Genomic DNA, 27,699 nt, shown 5'->3' on the forward strand with positions numbered 1-27,699 from the left:
GACTCAGTGTTCTGAATAGGTCATAATCTGAATAGCTTTTTCTGAAGATTTAGAAAACCTGCTTTATTGGATCATTCTACAAGACTAAAATCCCCTTTGTGTAGAATGTTTGGTACTGGTGTGCCAATGTGACCAACAAACACTGAAAAATCACTAAGATCTATCTTAGGTACTCTCCTATGAAAACTGCTAGTAGATTCAGGAGATTATGGTGTCATTGCATCTTATATTAGGAAATAGTAACCTGTCATAGTGAAACAACTACTTCAGGAGAGCTAAGCACTTACCCAAGTAAAAGAAAGTCCTTTGAATTCAAGGGTTTCATTTCTTTTCAGCCCTTACGCTGGTTATCCGTATGCGTGCACACACTGCACAACCACTTGAGACAACCCTGTGAATCATGTGATTTGGAGTCTGATGATAGTTTTTCTATTTGCAGGGACAATGAGTTTTACTTAACTTTCTATTTCGGAGATACCTAGAAATCCAGACTATTCATATCTGTATTCTATATACTCCTAACTCTCTTTCTCAACCTTGACCTTCTAGTCCAATCATGTTTTTATATTTCACTGTCCTATTTGTATTTCTACTTAATTTTACACTTACCATAAACTACATCAAGTCTTTGTAAAAATGAAGTAGAATCTAAATACAAATGTACACATGCCCCTAAATCAGCTGTGCCCCACAGAGCAGCTTACACTTAAAAGCACACATTTTTAAAATAAATTAGGTTGAATTGAACTAACCTGACATGTTTCTTTTTTCTTTCCACATTTTTATTGGTGCATTTTAGTTGTACATAATGATGGGATTTGTTGTTACATATTTGTACATGCACAAAATGTAACAATACAATTTGGCCCATATCATTCCCCAGCACTTCCCCCTCCCTCTCCTCCTCTCACTACCTCTGTTTTGTTTTTATATCTTCCAAAATAAGAAGGATAAGATGCTTTCAGCCCTTTTCAGTAGGTTTGATTATCTAGTCTTTGTTAGATTCCTGATTTGGGTTTGACCGTAATAGTTAACTGTATTTATTTTTACAACTCAATCTGCAAAAAGGGTGGGGCTCCTGGGACATTGGGATGTTTTGAAGACTGTGAATCATATTGCTGAAGGCAGAACTTTTGGGGCAGTCTATTTATTTGCAGGCAGAAGATGCTGTTATTTACAGCAGAGTGAAGTGAGCATCAGTCAGAAAAAGTCCCTGTTTACAGAAACGGAGCCAAGAGAAAGACAGGATGGGCACTGCTGGAAAAGTAAGCAGAATGTTTCTGTATCTCGTTATGGTGGTCTAATAATGTGGGGTTGGCTTTTAGAACTTTCAAATCCAGTAAAATAATTAAACATTTGGGGATATTTCTTGAGGAATGAAGTGCTTGTTGAATAGGCATGTACTAGGCAAAATTCTGAGTAAACTTTTACAGTGTCAATAAAAGTAGGGTTAAATTAAAAACCACACATGGAAGGCTTTCCAGTAAAACACTGGAAGAAAATAGAGTGGTGGTTTATACTAACATTAATCATAATTTAATTCAGCATAACTGGACATGGTCTCTGTAAAGTGAAATGTTTCCATGAGGAGATTTCAGAAGACTCAGTAACACATACTGCATTCACCTCAGTAGTTCAGCAGAAGATGTGTATCTCTTTGTTGGGAACTGTTTGAAAAGTGTCCTACTGTTGACAATGATAAATGCCAAACCAATGGAATTCCAGGTGGACAACAAAAGTTTATCATGCTTTTAAGGTTTCTTAAGAATGTATTTTTCTATCAAAACATAAGTATAAAAATTCTTTGTTAATAAGACTACATTGTAGATTAAGTACTCTTATTCCTTTTTTAAAAATTAGAGTTGGTAGTAATTTTAGAAATAACTTTAGCATTTTTTTTCATTTGCAAATATATCAGTATAAGTTCCTTGCTTTAAATGGGTACACGCTGCACAAAGTGTTAGGCACCCTTTGGATTGTGTAGAGGGAAATAGGCGGGAGGGGGTGGGGGAAGGAAGGATAGTGAACTGAGACATCATTACCCTATGTACACATATGATTACACGAATGGTATGAATCTACATTGTGTATCATTGTGTGTATGAATTCATTGTGTGTATGAATCTACATAGAAACGAAAAGTTGTACTCCATTTTGTACAATGAATCAAAATGCAGTCTGTAAAAATTTTTTAAAAAGTGTTTGATGTCTTTAGATATTTTATTCTTATTTAAATAACTTTTCATTCAGCCAAACTTATGGTTTTGGAAATATAAAGATGGCATTTGAAGTCTGGATAATGTGATAAGATAAGGAGGCCCTATGATATTAGAATTTGAAATAATTTTTCCCAGAATTGAATAGAACTGGAATAAAGAACATTCTAGTTTGGGTCAGAAATCCAGCAAAACTAGTAACTTGAAGAATTAATTTTTCATTACAGAAGCTAGACACTTTACCCATAGAAATCAATGAATCTTAGGGTTGGAAGGAATCTTTAAAAAATTTGCAACTTCGTTCAACCAATAACTCTAGAGCCCGCTCTGCATCTCTATAAGGTGGGCATCTAGACACTGTTAGAACATTTCCAAATAAGAGAGAACTCAATGTCCTCCAAGCAGCACTTTCCAATTTTAGTTAATGATACAGTGTATAATACATATGGCATAATAGCTATATAATTTTGATATGGAGATATTCATGCATGTTTCCTTTGCAGAAGGTTACATATTTTCCAAGTTGCTTTAGGGTTTCGATGCTGATCATGAAAGAAAAGTTTCCTTCTACATTGAGGATTGCTTTCTTTCATCTTACATTGAATTATTTTTCTTTCTTAAAAAGTGATAGATAATTGTCTGAGTTTACTAAGACTGGTAAAACCAAGTACCACAGACTGGATGGCTTAAACAGCAGAAATTTGTTTTCTCATACATCTGGAAACTAACATTCTGAGCACTAGTGTCAATGGACTTGGTTTCTTCTGAGGCCTTTCTCGGCTTGTAGATGGATGACTCTCTTCTTACTATCTTCACATGATTTTTCTTTAGTGTCATCTCTTTTTATGAAGTCACCATTCTATTGTTTTGGGGCTAACATTAATGACCTCATTTTAACTTAATTACATCTTGAAAGACCCTATCTCCAAGTAGGGTAACCACCCAGTCTGTGGTACTTTATCATATTCCCAGGTACTGAGGATTAGGGGTTTGACATATGAATTAGGAGGAAACACAATATAGCCTATACCAAGATCATTCTAGAAAATTTGAATAATTAGAAAGCATAAGGGTAAAAAATAAAGCATATTTTACACCCATTTATTTTGTTTTTACTTTGATTCCCTCTATACATTTTTCTATCCATATTTTATGTGGCTGTACTCACACAGTATATAAATATTTTTATCCTATTTTCCAACTTAACATTAGTATTTTCTCAATTTATTGAAAGTAACATAAACATTTTGGAAACATGTAAGACTGATTTTTAGATTTACCACAACATCATTCTATTTTTGTTTATAGAACTTCTCTTTATAAATAGTGCTATGATGACCTCCAATATGTATTAAGATTTTGGACCATTTAGCACATCCTTAAGGTAGATTTTTTTTTATATTATTAATTTTTTTAAATTGTAAACAAATGGGATACACGTTGTTTCTCTGTACATGGAGTAAAGGCATACCATTTGTGTAATCATAAATTTACGTAGGGTAATGTTGTTTGATTCATTCTGTTATTTTTTTCCCTTCCCCCCATCCCTCCCAACCCTCTTTTCCCTCTATACAGTCCTTCTTCCATTCTTGCCCCCTTCCCTAACCCTAACTCTAACCCTAACACTAACCGCTCCCACCCCCCATTATGTGTCATCATCCACTTATCAGTGAGATCATTCGTCCTTTGGTTTTTTGAGATTGGCTTATCTCACTTAGCATGATATTCTCCAATTTCATCCATTTGCTTGCAAATGCCATAATTTTATCATACTTTATGGCTGAGTAATGTTCCATTGTTTATATATCCACAGTTTCTTTATCCATTCATCAATTGAAGGGCATCTAGGTTGGTTCCACAATCTGGCTATGGTGAATTGAGCTGCTGTGAACATTGATGTGGCTGTATCTCTGTAGTATGCTGATTTTAAGTCCTTTGGATATAGGCCAAGGAGTGGGATAGCTGGGTCAAATGGTGGTTCCATTCCAAGTTTCCTGAGGAATCTCCACACTACTTTCCAGAGTGGCTGCACTAATTTGCAGCCCCACCAGCAATGTATGAGTGTACCTTTCTCCCCACATCCTTACCAACACCTGTTGTTGCTTGTATTCTTGATAATTGTCATTCTAATTGGGGTGAGATGGAATCTTAGGGTGGTTTTGATTTGCATTTCTCTTATTACTAGAGATGTTGAACATTTCTCCATATGTTTGTTGATTGCTTGTAGATCTCCTTCTGTGAAGTGTCTATTCATTTCCTTAGCCCATTTGTCGATTGGATTATTTGTATTCTTGGTGTAGAGTTTTTTGAGTTCTTTATAGATTTTGGAGATTAGTGCTCTATCTGAAGTATGATTGGCAAAGATTTTCTCCCACTCTGTAGGCTCCTTCTTCGCATTGCTGATAGTTTCCTTTGCTGAGAGAAAGCTTTTTAGTTTTACTCTATCCCAGTTATTTTTATTTATTTATTTTTTTGGGGATAATGTGCTTGATTTTATTTATTTATTTATTTTTATTATTATTGTATACAAATGGGATACATGTTGTTTCTCTATTTGTACATGGAGTCAATACATACCATTTGTGTAATCATACGTTTACATAGGGCAATGATGTTTGATTCATTATTTTTTTCCCTTCCCGCCCACCCCTCCCACCCCTCTTTTCCCTCTATACAGTCCTTCTTTCCTTCATTCTTACCACACTCCTTATCCCTAACCCTAAACCTAACCCTAAACCTAATGCTAACCCCTCCCACCCCCCATTATATGTCCTCATCCGCTTATCAGCGAGATCATTCTTCCTTTAGTTTTTTGAGATTGACTTATCTCACTTAGCATGATATTCTCCAATTTCGTCCATTTGCCTGCAAATGCCATAATTTTATCATTCTTCATTGCGGAGTAATATTCCATTGTATATATATGCCACAGTTTCTTTATCCATTCATCAACTGAAGGGCATCTAGGTTGGTTCCACAATCTGGCTATGGTGAATTGAGCAGCAATGAACATTGATGTGGCTGTATCTCTGTAGTATGCTGATTTTAAGTCCTTTGGGTATAGGCCAAGGAGTGGGATAGCTGGGTCAAATGGTGTTTCCATTCCAAGTTTTCTAAGGAATCTCCACACTGCTTCCCAGAGTGGCTGCACTAATTTGCAACCCCACCAGCAATGTATGAGTGTTCCTTTTTCCCCACATCCTCGCCAACACCCATTGTTGCTTGTGTTCTTGATAATCGCCATTCTAATTGGGGTGAGATGAAATCTTAGGGTAGTTTTGATTTGCATTTCCCTTATTACTAGAGATGTTGAACATTTTTTCATATATCTGTTGATTGCTTGTACATCTTCTTCTGTGAAGTGTCTGTTCATTTCCTTAGCCCATTTGTTGATTGGATTATTTGTATTCTTCGTGTAGAGTTTTTTGAGTTCTTTATAGATTCTGGAAATTAGCACTCTATCTGAAGTATGGTTGGCAAAGATATTCTCCCACTCTGTAGGCTCTCTCTTCACATTGCTGACAGTTTCCTTTGCTGAGAGAAAGCTTTTTAGTTTGAATCTATCCCAGTTGTTGATTCTTGCTTTTATTTCTTGTGCTATGGGAGTCCTGTTAAGGAAGTCTGATCCTAAGCCAACAAGTTGAAGATTTGGACCTACTTTTTCTTCTATAAGATGCAAGGTCTCTGGTCTGATTCTGAGGTCCTTGATCCATTTTGAATTGAGTTTTGTGTAGGGTGAGAGATAGGGGTTTAATTTCATTCTGTTGCATATGGATTTCCAGTTTTCCCAGCACCATTTGTTGAAGAGACTATCTTTTCTCTATTGCATATTTTTGGTACCTTTGTCTAGTATGAGAAAATTGTATTTATTTGGGTTTGTGTCCGTGTCCTCTATTCTGTACCATTGATCTACCTGTCTATTTTGGTACCAATACCATGCCGTTTTGTTACTATTGCTTTGTACTAGAGTTGAAGATCTGGTATTGCAATACCCCCTGCTTCGCTCTTGCTACTGAGGATTGCTTTAGCTATTCTAGGTTTTTTATTCTTCCAGATGAATTTCATAATTGCTTGCTCTATTTCTGCAAGGTGCATCATTGGGATTTTAATTGGAATTGCATTGAATCTGTATAGCACTTTAGGTAGTATGGCCATTTTGATAATATTAATTCTGCCTATCCAGGAACATGGGAGATCCTTCCATCTTCTAAGGTTTTCTTTAATTTCTTTCTTTAGTGTTCTGTAGTTCTCATTGTAGAGGTCCTTCACCTCTTTTGTGAGATTGATTCCCAAGTATTTTATTTTTTTCGAAGCTATTGTGAATGGGGTAGTTTTCCTAATTTCTCTTTCTGAAGATTCATCACTTATGTATAAAAATGCATTGGATTTATGAGCATTGATCTTGTAACCTGCTACTTTACTGAATTCACTTATGAGTTCTATAAGTTTTCTGGAGCAATTTCCAGGCTCCTCTAAATATATAATCATGTCATTAGCAAACAGGGATAGTTTGAGTTCTTCTTTTCCTATTCGTATCCCTTTAATTTCTTTGGTTTGTCTAATTGCTCTGGCTAGAGTCTCAAGGACGATGTTGAATAGAAGTGGTGAAAGAGGGCATCCCTGCCTTGTTCCAGTTTTTAGGGGGAACGCTTTCAGTTTTTCACCATTTAGAATGATATTAGCCATGGGCTTAGCGTAGATGGCCTTTATAATGTTAAGGAATGTTCCCACTACCCCAATTTTTTCTAGTGTTTTGAGCATGAAGGGATGCTGTATTTTATCGAATGCTTTTTCTGCATCTATTGAAATAATCATGTGATTCTTAACTTTAAGTCTGTTGATATGGTGAATGACATTTATTGATTTCCGAATGTTGAACCAACCTTGCATCTCTGGGATAAAACCCACTTGATCGTGGTGCACTATCTTTTTAATATATATTTGTATGTGATTTGCTAAAATGTTGTTGAGAATTTTTGCATCGATGTTCATTAAGGATATTGGTCTGAAATTTTCTTTCCTCGATGTGTCTCTGTCTAGTTTAGGTATCAGGGTGGTACTGGCTTCATAGAACGAGATTGGGAGGATTCCCTCTTCTTGTATTTCATGGAATAGTTTGAGGAGTATTGGAATGAGCTCTTCTTTAAAGGTTTTGTAGAACTCGGCTGAGAACCCATCTGGTCCTGGACTTTTCTTTGTTGGTAGGCTTTTGATGACCTCTTCTATTTCATTGCTTGAAATTGGTTTATTTACGTTGTGTATGTCCTCCTCGTTCAGTTTAGATAATTCATATGTCTCTAGAAATTTGTTGATGTCTTCGAGGTTTTCTGTTTTGTTGGAGTATAGATTTTCAAAATAACTTCTAATTATGGTTTGTATTTCAGTCGTGTCTGTTGTGATGTTTCCTTGTTCATTCCGAATTTTAGTAATTTGAGTTTTCTCCCTCTTTCTCTTTGTTAGTGTGGCTAAGGGATAATCAATTTTGTTTATTTTTTCAAACAACCAACTATTTACTTTGTTAATTTTTCCAATTGTTTCTTTTGTTTCGATTTCGTTGATTTCGGCTCTGATTTTAACTATTTCCTGTCTTCTACTACTTTTGGTGTTGGTCTGCTCTTCTTTTTCTAGCGCTTTGAGCTGTAGTGTTAAGTCGTTTATTTGTTGATTTCTACTTCTTTTTTTTGAATGCGCCCCATGAAATAAATCTTCCTCTAAGTACTGCTTTCATAGTGTCCCAAAGATTTTGATATGATGTGCCTTTGTTCTCGTTTACTTCTAAGAATTTTTTTATTTCCCTCCTGATGTCTTCTGTTATCCATTCATCATATAATAGTGTATTATTTAATCTCCAGGTATTGGAGAAGTTTCTGTTTTTTATTCTGTCACTTATTTCTAATTTCAATTCATTATGATCTGATAGAGTACAAGGTAGTATCTCTATCTTCTTCTATTTGCTAACAGTAGCTTTGTGGCATAAAATGTGGTCTATTTTAGAGAAGGATCCATGTGCTGTTGAGAAGAAAGTGTATTCGTTCTTTGTTGGATGGTATATTCTATATATGTCTGTTAAGTCTAAATTGTTGATTGTGTTATTGAGATCTATGGTTTATTCAATTTTTGTTTGGACGATCTATTCAGTGGTGAGAGAGGTGTGTTAAAATCGCCTAGTATTATTGTGTTGTGGTCTATTTGATTTCTGGAATTGAGAAGGATTTGTTTGATGTACGTGGATGAGCCAATGTTCAGGGCATAGATATTTATGATTGTTATGTCTTGCTGATTTATGCTTCCCTTAAGCAGCATGTAATGTCCTTCTTTATCCCTTCTGACTAGTTTTGGCTTGAAGTCCACATTATCTGAAATGAGGATGGATACTCCAGCTTTTTTGCTGTGTCCGTGTGCATGGTATGTTTTTCCCCATGCTTTCACCTTTAGTCTATGGGTGTCTCTCTCTATGATGTGAGTCTCTTGCAGGCAGCATATTGTTGGATTTTTCTTTTTAATCCAATCTGCCAGTCTATGTCTTTTGATTGATGAGTTCAGGCCATTAACATTCAGGGTTATTATTGTGATATGATTTGTATTACCAGTCATTTGACTCACATTTGTTTTTTGACATGATTTGGTTTCTCCTTTATTTGGCTATTCCTTTAGGCTAGCGCCTCCTGTTGCTGATTTGCATCGTTGTTTTTCATCTCTTCCTCATGGAATATTTTGCTGAGAATGTTCTGTAATGCTGGCTTTCTTTTTGTAAATTCCTTTAGCTTTTGTTTATCATGGAAGGATCTTATTTCATCATCAAATTTGAAGGTAAGTTTTGCTGGGTATAAGATTCTTGGTTGGCATCCATTTTCTTTCAGGGCTTGGTAAATGTCGTTCCAGGCCCTTCTAGCTTTTAGGGTCTGGATTGAAAAATCTGCTGATATTCTTATTGGTTTCCCTCTGAATGTAATTTGATTCTTTTCTCTCGTGGCCTTTAAAATTCTGTCTTTATTTTGTATGTTAGGTATTTTCATAATAATGTGCCTTGGTGTGGGTCTGTTGTAATTTTGTATATTTGGAGTTCTATAAGCCTCTTGTACTTGGTTTTCCATTTCATTCTTCAGATTTGGGAAATTTTCTGGTATTATTTCATTGAAGAGATTGTTAATTCCTTTGGTTTGTTTCTTTTTTTTTTATTTTTTTTTATTTTTTTACGTTTACATAGGGTAATGATGTTTCTTTTTTTTTCCCTTCCCCCCCACCCCTCCCACCCTTTTCCCTTTATACAGTCCTTCTTTCCTTCATTCTTACCGCTCTCCTTAGCCTAACTTTAAACCTAACCCTAAACCTAATGCTAACCCCTCCCACCCCCATTATACGTCCTCATCCGCTTATCAGCGAGATCATTCGTCCTTTAGTTTTTTGAGATTGACTTATCTCACTTAGCATGATATTCTCCAATTTCGACCATTTGCCTACAAATGCCATAATTTTATCATTCTTCATTGCGGAGTAATATTCCATTGTATAAATATGCCACAGTTTCTTTATCCATTCATCAACTGAAGGGCATCTAGGTTGGTTCCACAATCTGGCTATGGTGAATTGAGCAGCAATGAACATTGATGTGGCTGTATCTCTGTAGTATGCTGATTTTAAGTCCTTTGGGTATAGACCAAGGAGTGGGATAGCTGGGTCAAATGGTGTTTCCATTCCAAGCTTTCTGAGGAATCTCCACACTGCTTTCCAGAGTGGCTGCACTAATTTGCAACCCCACCAGCAATGTATGAGTGTTCCTTTTTCACCACATCCTCGCCAACACCTATTGTTGCTTGTGTTCTTGATAATCGCCATTCTAATTGGGGTGAGATGAAATCTTAGGGTAGTTTTGATTTGCATTTCTCTTATTACTAGGGATGTTGAACATTTTTTCATATATCTGTTGATTACTTGTACATCTTCTTCTGTGAAGTGTCTGTTCATTTCCTTAGCCCATTTGTTGATTGGATTATTTGTATTCTTCGTGTAGAGTTTTTTGAGTTCTTTATAGATTCTGGAAATTAGCGCTCTATCTGAGGTATGGTTGGCAAAAATATTCTCCCACTCTGTAGGCTCTCTCTTCACATTTCTGATAGTTTCCTTTGCTGAGAGAAAGCTTTTAAGTTTGAATCTATCCCAGTTATTGATTCTTGCTTTTATTTCTTGTGCTATGGGAGTCCTGTTAAGGAAGTCTGATCCTAAGCCAACAAGTTGAAGATTTGGACCTACTTTTTCTTCTATAAGATGCAGGGTCTCTGGTCTGATTCCAAGGTCCTTGATCCATTTTGAGTTGAGTTTTGTGTAAGGTGAGAGATAGGGGTTTAATTTCATTCTATTGCATATGGATTTCCAGTTTTCCCAGCACCATTTGTTGAAGAGGCTATCTTTTCTCCATTGCATATTGTTGGAACCTTTGTCTAGTATGAGAAAATTGTATTTATTTGGGTTTGTGTCCATGTCCTCTATTCTGTACCATTGATCTACCTGTCTATTTTGGTACCAATACCATGCCGTTTTTGTTACTATTGCTTTGTAGTAGAGTTGAAGATCTGGTATTGCAATACCCCCTGCTTCGCTCTTGCTACTGAGGATTGCTTTAGCTATTCTAGGTTTTTTATTCTTCCAGATGAATTTCATAATTGCTTGCTCTATTTCTGCAAGGTACATCATTGGGATTTTAATTGGAATTGCATTGAATCTGTATAGCACTTTAGGTAGTATAGCCATTTTGACGATATTAATTCTGCCTATCCAGGAACATGGGAGATCTTTCCATCTTCTAAGGTTTTCTTGAATTTCTTTCTTTAGTGTTCTGTAGTTCTCATTGTAGAGGTCTTTCACCTCTTTTGTGAGATTGATTCCCAAGTATTTTATTTTTTTCGATGCTATTGTGAATGGGGTAGTTTTCCTAATTTCTCTTTCTGAAGATTCATCACTTATGTATAAAAATGCATTGGATTTATGAGCATTGATCTTGTAACCTGCTACTTTACTGAATTCACTTATGAGTTCTAAAAGTTTTCTGGTGGAATTTCCAGGTTCCTCTAAATATATAATCATGTCATCAGCGAACAGGGATAGTTTGAGTTCTTCTTTTCCTATTCGTATCCCTTTAATTTCTTTGGTTTGTCTGATTGCTCTGGCTAGAGTCTCAAGGACGATGTTGAATAGAAGTGGTGAAAGAGGGCATCCCTGCCTTGTTCCAGTTTTTAGGGGGAACGCTTTCAGTTTTTCACCATTTAGAATGATATTAGCCATGGGCTTAGCGTAGATTGCCTTTATAATGTTTAGGAATGTTCCCACTACCCCAATTTTTTCTAGTGTTTTGAGCATGAAGGGATGCTGTATTTTATCAAAGGCTTTTTCTGCATCTATTGAAATAATCATGTGATTCTTAACTTTAAGTCTGTTGATATGGTGAATGACATTTATTGATTTCCGAATGTTGAACCAACCTTGCATCCCTGGGATAAAACCCACTTGATCGTGGTGCACTATCTTTTTAATATATATTTGTATGCGATTTGCTAAAATGTTGTTGAGAATTTTTGCATCGATGTTCATTAAGGATATTGGTCTGAAATTTTCCTTCCTCGATGTATCTCTGACTGGTTTAGGTATCAGGGTGATATTGGCTTCATAGAACGAGTTTGGGAGGGTTCCCTCTCTTCTATTTCATGGAATAGTTTGAGGAGTATTGGAATGAGTTCTTCTTTAAAGGTTTTGTAGAACTCGGCTGAGAACCCATCTGGTCCTGGACTTTTCTTTGTTGGTAGGCTTTTGATGACCTCTTCTATTTCATTGCTTGAAATTGGTTTATTTAGGTTGTGTATGTCCTCCTCGTTCAGTTTAGGTAATTCATATGTCTCTAGAAATTTGTTGATGTCTTCGAGGTTTTCTGTTTTGTTGGAGTATAGATTTTCGAAATAGCTTCTAATTATGTTTTGTATTTCAGTCGTGTCTGTTGTGATGTTTCCTTGTTCATTCCGAATTTTAGTAATTTGAGTTTTCTCCCTCTTTCTCTTTGTTAGTGTGGCTAAGGGTTTATCAATTTTATTTATTTTTTGAAAGAACCAACTATTTATTTTGTTAATTTTTCCAATTGTTTCTTTTGTTTCAATTTCGTTGATTTCGGCTCTGATTTTAACTATTTCCTGTCTTCTACTACTTTTGGTGTTGGTCTGCTCTTCTTTTTCTAGCGCTTTGAGCTGTAGTGTTAAGTCGTTTATTTGTTGATTTCTACTTCTTTTTTTGAATGCACCCCATGAAATAAATCTTCCTCTAAGTACTGCTTTCATAGTGTCCCAGAGATTTGGATATGATGTGCCTTTGTTCTCGTTTACTTCTAAGAATTTTTTTATTTCCCTCCTGATGTCTTCTGTTATCCATTCATCATATAATAGTGTATTATTTAGTCTCCAAGTATTGGAGAAGTTTCTGTTTTTTATTCTGTCATTTATTTCTAATTTCAATTCATTATGATCTGATAGAGTACAAGGTAGTATCTCTATCTTCTTCTATTTGCTAACAGTAGCTTTGTGGCATAAAATGTGGTCTATTTTAGAGAAGGATCCATGTGCTGTTGAGAAGAAAGTGTATTCGTTCTTTGTTGGATGGTATATTCTATATATGTCCGTTAAGTCTAAATTGCTGATTGTGTTGTTGAGATCTATAGTTTCTTTATTCAATTTTTGTTTGGACGATCTATCCAGTGGTGAGAGAGGTGTGTTAAAATCACCTAGTATGATTGTGTTGTGGTCTATTTGATTTCTGGAATTGAGAAGGATTTGTTTGATGTACGTGGATGAGCCAATGTTCGGGGCATAGATATTTATGATTGTTATGTCTTGCTGATTTATGCTTCCCTTAAGCAGCATGTAATGTCCTTCTTTATCCCTTCTGACTAGTTTTGGCTTGAAGTCCACATTATCTGAGATGAGGATGGATACTCCAGCTTTTTTGCTATGTCCGTGTGCATGGTATGTTTTTCCCCATCCTTTCACCTTTAGTCTATGGGTGTCTCTTTCTATGATGTGAGTCTCTTGCAGGCAGCATATTGTTGGATTTTTCTTTTTAATCCAATCTGCCAGTCTGTGTCTTTTGATTGATGAATTCAGGCCATTAGCATTCAGGGTTATTATTGTGATATGATTTGTATTCCCAGTCAATTGACTCATATTTGTATTTGGCATGATTTGGTTTCTCCTTTATTTGGCTATTCCTTTAGGCTAGCGCCTCCTGTTGCTGATTTGCATCGTTGTTTTTCATCTCTTCCTCATGGAATATTTTGCTGAGAATGTTCTGTAATGCTGGCTTTCTTTTTGTAAATTCCTTTAGCTTTTGTTTATCATGGAAGGATCTTATTTCATCGTCAAATTTGAAGGTAAGTTTTGCTGGGTATAAGATTCTTGGTTGGCATCCGTTTTCTTTCAGGGCTTGGTAAATGTTGTTCCAGGCCCTTCTGGCTTTTAGGGTCTGGATTGAAAAATCTGCTGATATTCTTATTGGTTTCCCTCTGAATGTAATTTGATTCTTTTCTCTCGCGGCCTTTAAAATTCTGTCTTTATTTTGTATGTTAGGTATTTTCATAATAATGTGCCTTGGTGTGGGTCTGTTGTAATTTTGTATGTTTGGAGTTCTATAAGCCTCTTGTATTTGGTTTTCCATTTCATTCTTCAGATTTGGGAAATTATCTGATATTATTTCATTGAATAGGTTGTTCATTCCTTTGGTTTGTTTCTCTAAGCCTTCCTCAATCCCAATAATTCTTAAATTTGGCCTTTTCATGATATCCCATAATTCTTGTAGATTCTGTTCATGATTTCTTACCATCTTTTCTGTTTGGCCAACTTTGCTTTCAAGATTAAATAATTTGTCTTCAATGTCTGAGGTTTTGTCTTCCAGGTGCTCCATTCTATTGGTTATGCTTTCTATGGAGTTTTTAACTTGGTTTATTGTTTCCTTCATTTCAAGTATTTCAGTTTGGTTTTTTTTCAGTATCTCTAACTCTTTATTGAAATGATCTCTTGCTTCCCGTATTTGGTCTTTTAACTGTTGATTGGTGCGATCATTTAATGCCTGCATTTGCTCTTTCATCTCCTCCTTCAATGCCTGCATTTGCTCTTTCATCTCCTCATTTGCTTCCCTGATCGTTTTAATTACGTACATTCTGAACTCCCTTTCTGACATTTCTTCTGCTGTGCTGTCATTGGGTTTTATTGATGTAGTATCTAGGTTTGTTTGGGACATTTTCTTCCCTTGTTTTCTCATATTGGTCAGTTGTCAGTGGGACCCTGAGATATTGCAGTTTTCTGCTATTGGCTTATAGTGTCCCGGTAGATTTCCAGTGTATCACCTCCCAGCCTTCAGTAGCCTGATGTCTTGGAGGAATCTGATAAAGCAGCGTATCCGAAGAAAACTGTCCCTAGCCCCCTACTGGTTCCACGATTTGGAACTGGCTCTGTGCTGAAATGCTCTCACTGTGGGCCTGCACCGTGCAGCTGGCCGTGTGGGAGGAGCTCACTGCCGGAGTGTGGAAGGCTACCTTGGGAAGACTCTAGCTGCCCTGCCTGACTCCAATAAGCCACCTCTATCTGGGCCTGCCACCCGGGCCGAGCTTTACCCAGTGGGCAGACTCACCTGTGGCTCTATTTCAGTCCCAGTCTCTCAATGCCTCCCCTTCTTAACTCCTGGGTTCTGGAGCGACAGGGGGTGCAGTCTCCCTCTAGGCCGCCATCTTGGATCGCCCCGAGAAGAGAGCCTGCAGCCGGAGTGGGCAGAGCCGCCTGAAGAGGTGTCTGGCTGCCTTGCCCTGATCCCAGAGGCTGTTTGCGGATCGAGGCTCTCCGTTGGTTCGGGGGCTTGTGGCTGGTTCTATGTAGAAAGTCTCTCACTGGGCGGTCAGCTCCGAGAAGCTAGCCTTGAACGGCACCTCCCACCGCAGGGGTCCAGACTACTTGGGGAAGTCTCTGGCTGCCCTGTCTGGACCCTGAATCTGCTTGCGTGCCAGAGTACACTGAGCTGCACTGGCTCCAGGACTCGGAGCTTGTTCTGGTCAGAAAGGCTCTCACCAGCGGGCCAGTTCCGTTCCGAGAACCTGGAGAAGCTGGCTGTGTGGGCGGAGCCCACCGCCGGAGTGTGCAGGGCTGCCTGTGGATGACTCTAGCTGCCCTGCCCGGCTCCGATAAGCCACCTCTATCTGGGCCTGCCCCCCGGGCCAAGCTTTACCCAGTGGGCAGACTCACCCGTGGCTCTATTTCAGTCCCAGTCTCTCAATGCCTCCCCTTCTTAACTCCTGGGTTCTGGAGCGACAGGGGGTGCAGTCTCCCTCTAGTCCGCCATCTTGGATCGCCCCGAGAAGAGAGCCTGCAGCCGGAGTGGGCAGAGCCGCCTGAAGAGGTGTCTGGCTGCCCTGCCCTGATCCCAGAGGCTGTTTGCGGATCGAGGCTCTCCGTTGGTTCGGGGGCTTGTGGCTGGTTCTATGTAGAAAGTCTCTCACTGGGCGGTCAGCTCCGAGAGGCTAGCCTTGAACGGCACCTCCCACCGCAGGGGTCGGTTTGTTTCTCTAAGCCTTCTTCAATCCCAATAATTCTTAAATTTGGCCTTTTCATGATATCCCATAATTCTTGGAGATTCTGTTCATGATTTCTTACCATCTTCTCTGTTTGGTCAACTTTGTTTTCAAGGTAAATATTTTGTCTCCAATATCTGAGGTTCTGTCTTCCAGGTGTTCTATCCTATTGGTTATGCTTTCTATGGAGTTCTTAATTTGGTTTATTGTTTCCTTCATTTCAAGGATTTCTGTTTGTGTTTTTTTCAATATCTCTAACTCTTTATTGAAATGAAATTTTGCTTCCTGTATTTGCTCTTTTAACTGTCGATTGGTGCGATCATTCAATGCCTGCATTTGTTCTTTCATCTCATCATTCAATGCCTGCATTTGCTCTTTCATCTCCTCATTTGCTTCTCTGATCATTTTAATTATGTACATTCTGAGCTCCGTTTCTGTCATTTCTTCTGCCATGCTGTCATTGGATTTTATTGATGTAACATCTAGATTTGTTTGGGGCATTTTCTTCCCTTGTTTTCTCATATTGTTCAGGTATCAGTGGACTGCTGAGATGTTGCAGATTTCCTATATTGACTTACAATGTCCCTGAAGATTTCTAGTATATCCCCTCTTAGCCTTCAGTAACCTGAAGTCTTGGAGGAAGTTGATAATGTGGTGCTCCACAAGGAAGCTTCCTCTCTAGGGGCAGTGGCCTTCAGGTGGGGTATATTCCCTGCTAGTGGACAGAGGTGCCTCCACTTATTGACCAGTGGTCATCCAAAGGGGAACTAGGCTGCGGGCTGAGGCAAGGCCTGTTTGGGCCTATGTCTCTGATTTTACTGTCCTTGTGAGAAAACCTCACCCGGCAGGGAAGACTCACCCGGTGGGGAGGTCTCGCTGGTCAGTTCCCCTCGTAGAGGCTTCCCTCAATCACAACTACTGCCTGGACTGGGCAGCCTTCCTCGGCAATGTTCCCAGGGGCCCGGACCTACCTCCTGGCCTGGGAGACTCACTCTTTGCAGACGAGTCTCCTTAGTCTGCCTCTCTTCAGAGAATCTGCCCACAGTCCTGGAACCCTCACTCCACCCCTCAGCTTATCTCTGTGTGGCTCTTCCACCAAGAAGCCGCCTAGGTCCTGGGACCCTGCTCTGCACCTAATCACCTGGCTATGCAGCCCCTCCTCTGACTAGCCACCTGGAGCCCCGTACAGTTGCTCTGAGGCCCAGTGACCCGCCACACTCCTCTTCCTCCAGGCTGCCACCTGGTGTTCCGGTGTGGTTGCTAGGAGTCCAAACAACTCACTGAGCACCTCCTCCTCCCGACAACCACCCTTTGCCCTGGTGTAGTCACTCCGAGTCCAAGTGACCCACCGCGCTTCTCCTCCTCCTCCAGGCAGCCCCCAGGTGTTCAGGAGTGGTCGCTCTGAGTCCAAGCGACCCGCCACATGCCTCCTTTTCCGGGCAGCTGCCCAGAATTCTGGTGCGGCCGCTCAGAGACCAAGCGACCTGCCGCACTCCTCCTCCTCCTCTGGGCAGCCCCACCCCCCACCCCCCATGATCAGGAGCAGTTGCTCTGAGTCCAAACAACTCACTGAGCGCCTCCTCCTCTTGGCAGCTGCCCATAGCTCTGGTGCAGTCACTCCAAGTCCAAGCGACCCGCTGCACTCCTCCTCCTCCTCTGGGCAGTCCCCCAGTGTTCAGAGTGGTCGCTCTGAGTCCAAACAACTCCCCATGCACCTCCTCCTCTGGGCAGCGGCCTGGAGCTCTGGTGCAGCTGCTCCGAGTCCAAGTGACCCGCTCCGCTCCTTCTCCTCCTCTGGGCAGCCCCCGGATGTTCAGGGGTGGTCGCTCTGAGTCCAAACAGCTTGCTGCGCAGTTCCTGCTGCCCCTTTGGGCAGCTGCCTGGAGCCCCGGCGGGTTGCTCCGAGTCCAAGCGCTGTGCTGAGCGGCCTCCTCTACGATGCTCCCAGTTTTCCAAGTTCACTGCTCCAGCGGGGGGAGGGGTGTCTCGTTGGGCAACTCTACTTCACAAAGTTCCCTGTGTTCCGGGACTACCGCCCCATCTGGGACACCTCCCCAACGGGAGAGACTCACCCGGCAGCTTTGAGTTGGTCCCAAGTCTCTCAATATCTCCTCTTCTTGAATCCTGAGTCCAGGAGCAACATGAAATACAGCCACCCTCTAGTCTGCCATCTTGAAAACCCTGTCTAGCCTTATAAAAAGACCTTGAGGCCACAGACCCTGCGTTAGCACCACATTTTTAAGTTTCATTTCCATCAAGACATTGCTAATTCCTCCTCCCATGGCCTTTTCCCGAAGTAGACTCTTCTTTTGAGCAACGGGGAGCACCAGTCATGGAACCCCAACGCAGAAAGGCGACTCAGACAGCTTCGAAAGCCAGAGCTGCCACCTGCAAGGTTTCGGAGCCGAGTACGAGGGTTGCCCTGATGGAGCCCCGTGAGTCTCTCGCTGCTCCCCAGGCCGCCCAGCTCAACGTGGGAAAGTGTGGCCCTGTCTGGGAGTCATGATCTTAGCAGACCAAGGGTGCCTGGGACCCCCAGGAGGAGCTGCAGGAACGTGCAGAGCCCCTCCAAAAAGGCAGCTCTGCGTGGGAAGGGTGTGCCGCCCTCTGGCGTTAGTAGCACCGACTGAGCTCAGGCCAAGACGGCTCCCGCGGAGGCACCGAAGCCTCCTGTGCCTGAACCTGTGGAAGTGCCTTCAGATTTTGAAAATGGAAATTATGTGGGAAAAGTGTCAAAACATTCTTCAGTATCTTGACACACACTGTAAATTACCTTCCAGAGGGGTTGGCTTGAATGAGGTCCTCTTTGACCACCCTTGTGGCAAAGTTGTGTAGTCTCATTAAGTAAAATGTTGTTATTGATTTGGTGTGCAGAGAAATGTATCTCATTTTTCTTTTTTAAAATACTTTATAACTGAGGAAAACAAACATTTCACCATACATTAACTTCTCATATTTTTCTTCTAATGTCCTTTACCTGCATTTCCTGGAGTGTGTGTATATCAGCAAGGGGCAGGAATGGGAAGACTGGCAGTCTTAATGCTTTCCTTAAAATTTTTATTAAGTATTGTAGATGTCAAGCAAGGTCACTTTTGTCATTTTGCTTTAAGTATTTTTCTGGGCTTACTTTCTTTCAATTTGGAAAGTTTACTTACTGTTTTTCAACACACAAAATTTTCATTCTGAAGAGTTGCTGTTTCCTTTATGATTTTTCCCCATCTTTCTTTTTTTTTTCTTAACAAAGCTTTTTATTTTAAAATTTTTATTTGTTCTTTTTAGTTATACTTGCCAGTAGAATCTATTTTGATATATTTATGTAGTCTTAGAATATATCTTATTCTAATTATGATCCCAGTCTTGTGAATATACACGATGTTGAGATTCACTGTGGTGTGTTCATACATGTACAATAAGAAATTATGTTAGATTCATTCCACTCTCTTTCCAATTCCTAACCCCTTTCCCTTCTCTTCATTCCCCTTTGTCTAATCCACTGAACTCCATCCTGTCCCCCCGTGTGTGGGTTAGCATCCACATATCAGAGAGAACATTTGACTTATGAGTTTTGGGGATTGGCTTATTTCACTTAGCATGACAGTCTCCAGTTCCATCCATTTACCAGCGAATGGCATAAAGTCATTCTTTTTTATGGATGAGTAATTGTATATAATTTCTTTATCCATTCATCTGTTGATGGCCATCGAGTTTGGTTCCATAACTTAGCAATGATGAATTGTGCTGCTATAAACTTTGATGTGGCTGTGTCACTGTAGTAGGCTAATTTTAATTCCTCTGGATATGTTCTGAGGAGTGGGATAACTAGTTCAAATGGTGGTTCTATTCCTGGTTTTTTGACAAGTCTCCATACTCGTTTGCAGAGTGGTTTGCACTAATTTGTAGTTTCGCCAACAATGTATGAGTATATCCTTTTCCCCACATTCTTGCCAACATTTGTTACTTGTATTCTTGATAATTGCCATTCTTACTAGAGTGAGATGAAATCTCAGAGTAGTTTTAATGTGCATGTCTGCAATTGCTAGAGATGTTGAAGGTTTTTTTCATATATTTTTGACCATTTATATTTCTTCTATGAAGTACCTGTTCAGTTCCTTTGCCCATTTATTGATTGGGTTATTATTATTATTATTATTATTATTATTTTTGGTGTTAAGATTTAGGTCTTAAATATCCTGGAGTTTGCTGCTCTAAGGTGCAGATGGTAAAGATTTTCTCCCATTCTGTAGGCTCTTTCTTCATTCTCTTGATTGTTTCCTTTGCCGTGAAGAAGCTTTTTAGTTTAATACCATCACACTTACTGATTTTTGATTTTATTTCTTGTGCTTTAGGAGTCTTGTTGAGGAACTCTGTTCCTAAGTTGACATGATGAAGAGTTGGGCGAACATTTTCTTCTAGTAGACTCAGGGTCTCTGGTCTAATGCCTATGTTCTTGATCCACTTTGAGTTGATTTTTGTGTAGGTTGAGAGAAAGGGGTTCCATTTCATTCTGGTACATATGGATTTCCAGTTTTCCCAGTACCTTTTGTTGAAAAAGTTATCTTTTCTCCAATGTATATTTATGGTGCCTTTGTCTAGTATGAGATAAATGTATTTGTGTGGATTTGTCTCTGTATCTTCTACTCTATTCCATTGGTCTTCATGCCTATTTTGGTACGTGTACCATGCTTTTTTTGTTGCTATAGCTCTGTAGTACAATTTGAGGTCTGGTATTGGGAGGTTTCCTGCTTCACTTTTCTCACTAAAGACTGATTTGGCTATTCTGGGTCTCTTCTTTTTCCAAATAAATTTTATGTCTACTTTTTATATTTCTATGTAGAATGTCACTGGAATTTTGATGGGAATTGCACTGAATCTGTATAGTACTTTGGTAGCATATTTGACAATATTAATTCTGCCTATCCAAGGACATTAATATTGTTTCATTTTCTAATGTCTTTCCTAGTGTTCTATAGTTTTCATTGTAGAGGTCTTTCTTTCACCTCTTTTGTTAGATTGATTCCTAAGGGTTTTTTGTCATCGTCGTTGTTTGTTTTGCTTTGCTTTTTGATGAGGCTATTTTGAATGGAATGGATTTCCTAATTTCTCTTTCAGCTGATTCGTCATTGGTGTATAGGAATGCAATAGATTTATGGGTGTTAGTTTTGTGTCCTGCTACTCTCCTAAATTCATTTATGAGTTCTAGGAGTTTGGGGGGTAGATTTTTGGGGTCTTCTAAATGTAGGATCATTCCCCATCATTTTTAAACATAAAAATTCTCCATGCTCCTTATTATTAATATTTACTTCTTTACTGATTGATAAAATAGTTTGAGTTTTAAAATAAATCTTAACTAAGAATCCACCTGGAATCTGTTTGGGAATGTTGTGTGAGGCTTCTAAACTCAATGTTGGGCCAAACTATTCTGCTTAGCAAGGCAGTGGGTGAATATTAAATTGAACCATTGATGGCTTTCTGTCACCCATTTGTTCTCAGCTCATAGTTTCTTACAATTAATCTCTTTTCAAAAGCACTTAACTACCTAAGGAACACTCTAGGAGGGGTGTATTATTTGACAAATAAAATGAGTGATAACTTATTTTGCACCAGAACATTAATTAAAATATTTTGTAGGAGTCCTAGACAGATTTGCAAGTGAGAAGATGGAGGTCTCTCTCTCTTTCACCCCCCTCATAAAAATCTGATAATCTTTGCAAAACCCTTTAATTGGAAACTCTAGCAAAACTAGTTAAATAAGTGAAGGCCAGTCACTAAGTGTTTCCCACTTCTCAAGATGAGAAGCTTTAACTTACTCAATGATCAAAACCTTCTAGTGAAAACTCAGCCTGGTGCAAAAAGGGTTACAGAGATGCAAAGACAGATTACATCACCCAGGAATGCAGTCACAGTGGATGTACTTCCTAGTGTTCACAGTTCCCTTTATCCCTTCCATGTTAGTTCTCTAACTTTTTCACCATTGCTACATGATTATATGCAGCAGTTAAACTCTGGCTTAAAAAATCGTGGATAAATTTGCAGCATTTTGTTTTACTGATTTATTCCTTGTGAATCAGGAATACATTTACAACAGTTTTACTAATTTATTGCATCTAAAATTGTAACAAAAGAAATTAGTTTATTGGAATATTATGTTTAAAAAAAAGTGAGTGGGTTGGAAAAAGATCTACTCTAGCCCTGTACCGCATGTGCTATGTAACAATGGATAAATAATCATTTTATCTTTATGGACTGCATTTCCCGTACCATAAATAAAGATATCCACAATGATCTATAAGGCTTAAAATTCTAGTGTTTGATGAAAAACATCTGAGAAAATTAGAATATTATGTTCGATCTTCTGTTCACATATTTAGTATTCAGGGAGTCTGTGCTTATAACAACATAATTCGGAACCATTATGACATTTTCCAACTTTTTAGGTTATTAAGTGCAAAGCTGCTGTGCTATGGGAACTGAATCAACCTTTCTCCATTGAGGAAATAGAAGTTGCCCCACCAAAGGCTAAAGAAGTTCGCATTAAGGTAAGAAAGGGCCTCAGACTATATAAACCTGTAAAGTTATCACACATTGAGAAAATTATCATTAGGAGGTTATAGTATTAATAGGGAGTTGTTTGCCAAATTTGGGGTCTTAATTCTCCCACTGGTTCTTGTATTTTGTTAGAGAAATGGTTGCCCTACTGTGAAATTAAAAGTTTATTACCAATTAAAAAACAACTGTGCTAATCTGATCTATTCAAGTTTTCATTTGTGTTGATATAACATTGATAAAAAATGATTAGTAGTCATGACTAATGATTTTTTAAAAAATCTTCAGGGAGTCAGATTGTATGGAGGTAAGATCTCAGATGAAATAAGGAACTCATTTGTGCCTGGGAAATGACAGCTTCCAGGGGTGTTCCCCCATTCTTTTGGACAGAGCCTAACCTGTGGTTTGGACACCTATGCCTGAGTAGGCATTGTTGCCAATCTCTCTGAAGCACTCCCATTATCTGAACACTGCAGTAACAGTAAGATTTTGTTCCTAGTTTGTCTGTTTATATACCATTCCCTATACCCTTTAAAAGAGTCCTAGAAGGACCTGCCAGTTACGTGCACAATAGCTGCATTCTGATTCCCTCACAAGAGCACCAGTTTACTACAGAAAAGTCACCAAGATTCAATGTAGGGCCAGAGTCAGTAATCTAAGTTTCTTAAAAGAGGAATTTGTCTGACGGTTGATTTTTGGCTTAGAATCTTCTAAGAGTCAACACTATTAAATTAGACAATGACCTGGAATAAGCAATTACAATTTCTTCAAGAGCAAGTTTAATATTTTCCAACTGTAAAATGACCAGTTTCCAGTTTTCTGGTTGGTAATCTTTTTTTTGTAACACAGATTTTGGCCACAGGAATCTGTCGCACAGATGACCATGTGATAAAAGGAGCAATGGTGTCTAAATTTCCAGTAATTGTGGGACATGAAGCAACTGGGGTTGTGGAAAGCATTGGAGAAGGAGTCACTGCAGTGAAACCAGGTATGCAGATGTCAATCCCAAGTTGCATTAAGTAGGCGTCTATTATCCTATCAAAGAAATAGCACACACAGGAATTAGAGTCTTAAACCACTTTAGGGAGACAAAAGGACACAGGAGAATGGATAGGCTAAATGTAATGCTCAATTTGGCAAAATCTGAGCTTTTAACATGCAAATTCCATGGTGCTTATAATACTTTTAAGAAACTGTCACATGTAGTGTGGACTCAATTCACATTTTTTGTTTCACATTTTCATATTAGTGAACAACACCTTATGTTTTTCCTCTAGGTGACAAAGTCATCCCTCTCTTTCTGCCACAGTGTAGAGAATGCAATGCTTGCCGTAACCCAGAGGGCAATCTTTGCGTCAGGAGTGAGTAGGTTTCAGTCATTCTTACTCTAATGTCCTTTAAGTTGTTCCTATGCTAATTTTTTAACTGATGAACTAATATGTGCGTTTGATGTATCAAATAGTGTTACTGGTCGTGGAGTACTGGCCGATGGCACTACCAGATTTATGTGCAAGGGTAAACCAGTCTATCACTTCATGAACACCAGCACATTTACTGAGTACACAGTTGTGGATGAATCTTCCATTGCTAAGATTGATGCTGCAGCTCCTCCTGAGAAAGTCTGTCTAATTGGTTGTGGATTTTCCACTGGCTATGGGGCTGCCATTAAAACTGGCAAGGTAAGAAACAGGGTAGACTGATTTCTTCTACATTTCTTTACTTACTTACCTCCTTTTTTCTGCCCTTGGGATCCTGAAGATATTTGAAAATACATAGACAAGCAAAATATTCTGAAAACATGTTACATCTTTTCAAGGGTATTTCTATACAATGCCTTGTCAATTGGAAAAAACAGAAAGATTCAGACTGAAAATTTGATTTCCAAATAAATGGAAATAAAATTTCTAGATTTACTTTTTGTTTCCTTCATATCTTCTTTTGGTTCATTTTCTAAAATTTAGATTTGTATCTAAAATTAATATGTATTAGTTTGCTAGAGCTTCTATAACAAAGCACTAAAGACTGGGTAGCTTGAACAACACAAATTTATTGTCTCATAGTTCTGGAACCAGGAGTCCTTAATAAGAATGTTGGCGGGGCGGGTTCCTGCTGAAGGCTGCAAGGGAAGAATATAATACAGGACTTGCTTTTTGCCTTGTGGACATCTCCCTATGTCTGTTCACATCATCTTCCCTAGATGTGTATCTTCATATCCAATTTTCCCTGTTTTATAAGGGTATCAGATATATTGGATTAGGGCTATATAAATCACTTTTATGTTGTTATTACAAAATATTCATAAAGAGTAAAATCCTGCTAACAAACCAAGAAATCCCCACACTGTGGTGGTCTCATTCAACTCCAAAGCCTTACGATTTTATCAGTACATTAGTCGATTCCAAATTTATATTCCAAACTATTTCAGAGCCCCAGAATTTTTTATTCAAATTCCCTATTTGTTGTCTCCATGTAGATATCTCATAGATATCTCAAATTAAGTATGTACAAAACTAAATTCTTTTTTTTAATTTATTTTTATTGTACACAAATGGGATACATACTGTTTCTCTGTTTGTACATGAAGTAAAGGCATATCATTTGTGTAATCATACTTTTACATAGGATAATAGTGTTTGATTCATTCTGTTATTTTTCCGCCCCCCCACCCCTCTTTTCCCTCTACACAGTTCCTCTTTCCTGCATTCTTACCCCCTTCCCACCCCCCATTGGGTGTCATCATCCACTGATCAGGGAGATCATTCGTCCTTTGGATTTTTGAGATTGGCTTATCTCACTTAGCATGATATCTCCAATTTCATCCATTTGCCTGCAAATGCCATAATTTTATTATTCTTTATGGCTGAGTAACATTCCATTATATATATACCACAGTTTCTTTATCTATTCATCAATCTAAGGGCATCTAGGTTGTTTCTACAATCTCGCTATTGTGAATTGAGCAGCTATGAACATTGATCTGGCTGCATCTCTGTAGTATGCTGATTTTAAGTCCTTTGGGTATAGGCCAAGGAGTGGGATAGCTGGGTCAAATGGTGGTTCCATTCCAAGTTTTCTAAGGAATCTCCACACTGCTTTCCAGAGTGGCTGCACTAATTTGCAGCCCCACCAGCAATGCAAGAGTGTACCTTTCTCCCCACATCCTCACCAACACCTGTTGTTGCTTGTATTCTTGATAATTGCCATTCTAATTGGGGTGAGATGGAATCTTAGGGTGGTTTTGTTTTGCATTTCTCTTATTACTAGAGATGTTGAATATTTTTTCATATGTCTGTTGATTTTTTGTAGATCTTCTGTGAAGTGTCTGTTCATTTCCTTAGCCCATTTGTCAATTGGGTTATTTGTATTCTTGGTGTAGAGTTTTTTGAGTTCTTTATAGATTCTGGAGATTAGTGCTCTATCTGAAATATGAGTGGCAAAGATTTTCTCCCACTCGGTAGGCTCTTTCTTCATATTGCTGATAGTTTCCTTTGCTGAGAGAAAGCTTTTTAGTTTGAATCTATCCCAGTTATTGATTCTTGCTTTTATTTCTTGTGCTATGGGAGTCCTGTTAAGGAAGTCTGGTCCTAAGCCGACATGTTGAAGATCTGGACTTACTTTTTCTTCTATAAGATGCAGGGTCTCTGGTCTGATTCCAAGGTCCTTAATCCATTTTGGGTTGAGTTTTGTGCACGGTGAGAGATATGGGTTTATTTTCATTCTGTTGCCTATGGATTTCCAATTCTCCCAGCACCATTTGTTGAAGAGGCTATCTTTTCTCCATTGCATATTTTTGACCCCTTTGTCTAGTATGAGAAAACTGTATTTACTTGGGTTTGTGTCCGTGTCCTCTATTCTGTACCATTGATCCACCTTTCTATTTTGGTACAATACCATGCCGTTTTTGTTACTATTGCTTTGTAGTATAGTTGAAGTTCTGGTATTGCGATACCCCCAGCTTCATTTTTCCTGCGAAGGATTGCTTTAGCTATTCTGGCTTTCTTATTCTTCCAGATGAATTTCATGATTGCTTGCTTTATTTCTGTAAGATACGTCATTGGGATTTTAATTGGAATTGCATTGAATCTGCATAGCACTTTTGGTAGTATGGCCATTTTGACAATATTAATTCTGCCTATCCAAGAACATGGGAGATCTTTCCATCTTCTAAGGTTTTCTTGAATTTCTTTCTTTAGTGTTCTGTAGTTCTCATTGTAGAGGTCTTTCACCTCTTTTGTGAGATTGATTCCCAAGTATTTTATTTTTTTCGAGGCTATTGTGAATGGGGTAGTTTTCCTAATTATTCTTTCCAAAGATTCATCACTTATATATAAAAATGCCTTAGATTTATGAGCATTGATCTTATATCCTGCTACTTTACTGAATTCACTTATGAGTTCTAAAAGTTTTCTGGTGGAATTTCCTGGTTCCTCTAAGTATATAATCATGTCATCAGCAAATAGGGATAGTTTGAGTTCTTCTTTTCCTATTCATATACCTTTAATTTCTTTGGTCTGTCTAATTGCTCTGGCTAGAGTTTCAAGGACAATGTTGAATAGAAGTGGTGAAAGGGGGCATCCCTGTCTTAATTCACTTATGAGTTCTAAAAGTTTTCTGGTGGAATTTCCTGGTTCCTCTAAGTATATAATCATGTCATCAGCAAATAGGGATAGTTTGAGTTCTTCTTTTCCTATTCATATACCTTTAATTTCTTTGGTCTGTCTAATTGCTCTGGCTAGAGTTTCAAGGACAATGTTGAATAGAAGTGGTGAAAGGGGGCATCCCTGTCTTGTTCCAGTTTTTAGGGGGAATGCTTTCAGTTTTTCCCCATTTAGAATGATATTAGCCATGGACTTAGCATAGATAGCCTTTCCAATGTTAAGGAATGTTCCTACTATCCCTATTTTTTCTAGTGTTTTGAGCATGAAGGGGTGCTGTATTTTATCAAAGGCTTTTTCTGCATCTATTGAAATAATCATGTGATTCTTGATTTTAAGTCTGTTGATATGGTGAATTACATTTATCAATTTCCTGATGTTGAACCAACCTTGCATCCCTGGGATGAAACCCACTTGATCATGGTGCATTATCTTTTTAATATGTTTTTGTATGCAATTTGCTAAAATTTTGTTGAGAATTTGTGCATCAGTGTTCATTAAGGATATTGGTCTGAAATTTTCTTTCCTCGATGTGTCTCTGTCTGGTTTAGGGTAATATTGGTTTATAGAATGAGTTTGGGAGGGTTCCCTCCTCTTGTATTTCATGGAATACTTTGAGGAGTATTGGAATGAGCTCTTCTTTAAAGGTTTTGTAGAACTCAGCTGAGAACCCATCTAGTCCTGGACTTTTCTT

General features: G+C 38.7%; 1 protein-coding gene across 3 annotated transcripts in view; it reads left to right on the top strand.

Annotated features, from left to right (window-relative positions):
• The first annotated feature begins 1,142 nt into the window (after positions 1-1,142).
• Positions 1,143-27,699, top strand: part of Adh7 (alcohol dehydrogenase 7 (class IV), mu or sigma polypeptide) — a 41,614-nt gene continuing 15,057 nt past the window's right edge. For all 3 annotated transcript variants that reach the window (XR_007110504.1, XR_007110505.1, XM_047566501.1), the window contains exons 1-5: positions 1,143-1,265; positions 22,242-22,343; positions 23,200-23,338; positions 23,628-23,715; positions 23,813-24,029. Coding sequence is in view for 1 of the 3 variants with exons in the window: in XM_047566501.1 (XP_047422457.1) it covers positions 1,248-1,265; positions 22,242-22,343; positions 23,200-23,338; positions 23,628-23,715; positions 23,813-24,029 (564 nt within the window). In the remaining 2 variants the exon portion in view is untranslated. The remainder of the gene's footprint in view (positions 1,266-22,241; positions 22,344-23,199; positions 23,339-23,627; positions 23,716-23,812; positions 24,030-27,699) is intronic.

This window comes from Sciurus carolinensis, chromosome 10, assembly GCF_902686445.1.
Source record: "Sciurus carolinensis chromosome 10, mSciCar1.2, whole genome shotgun sequence".
NCBI classification, from domain to species: Eukaryota; Metazoa; Chordata; class Mammalia; order Rodentia; family Sciuridae; genus Sciurus; species Sciurus carolinensis.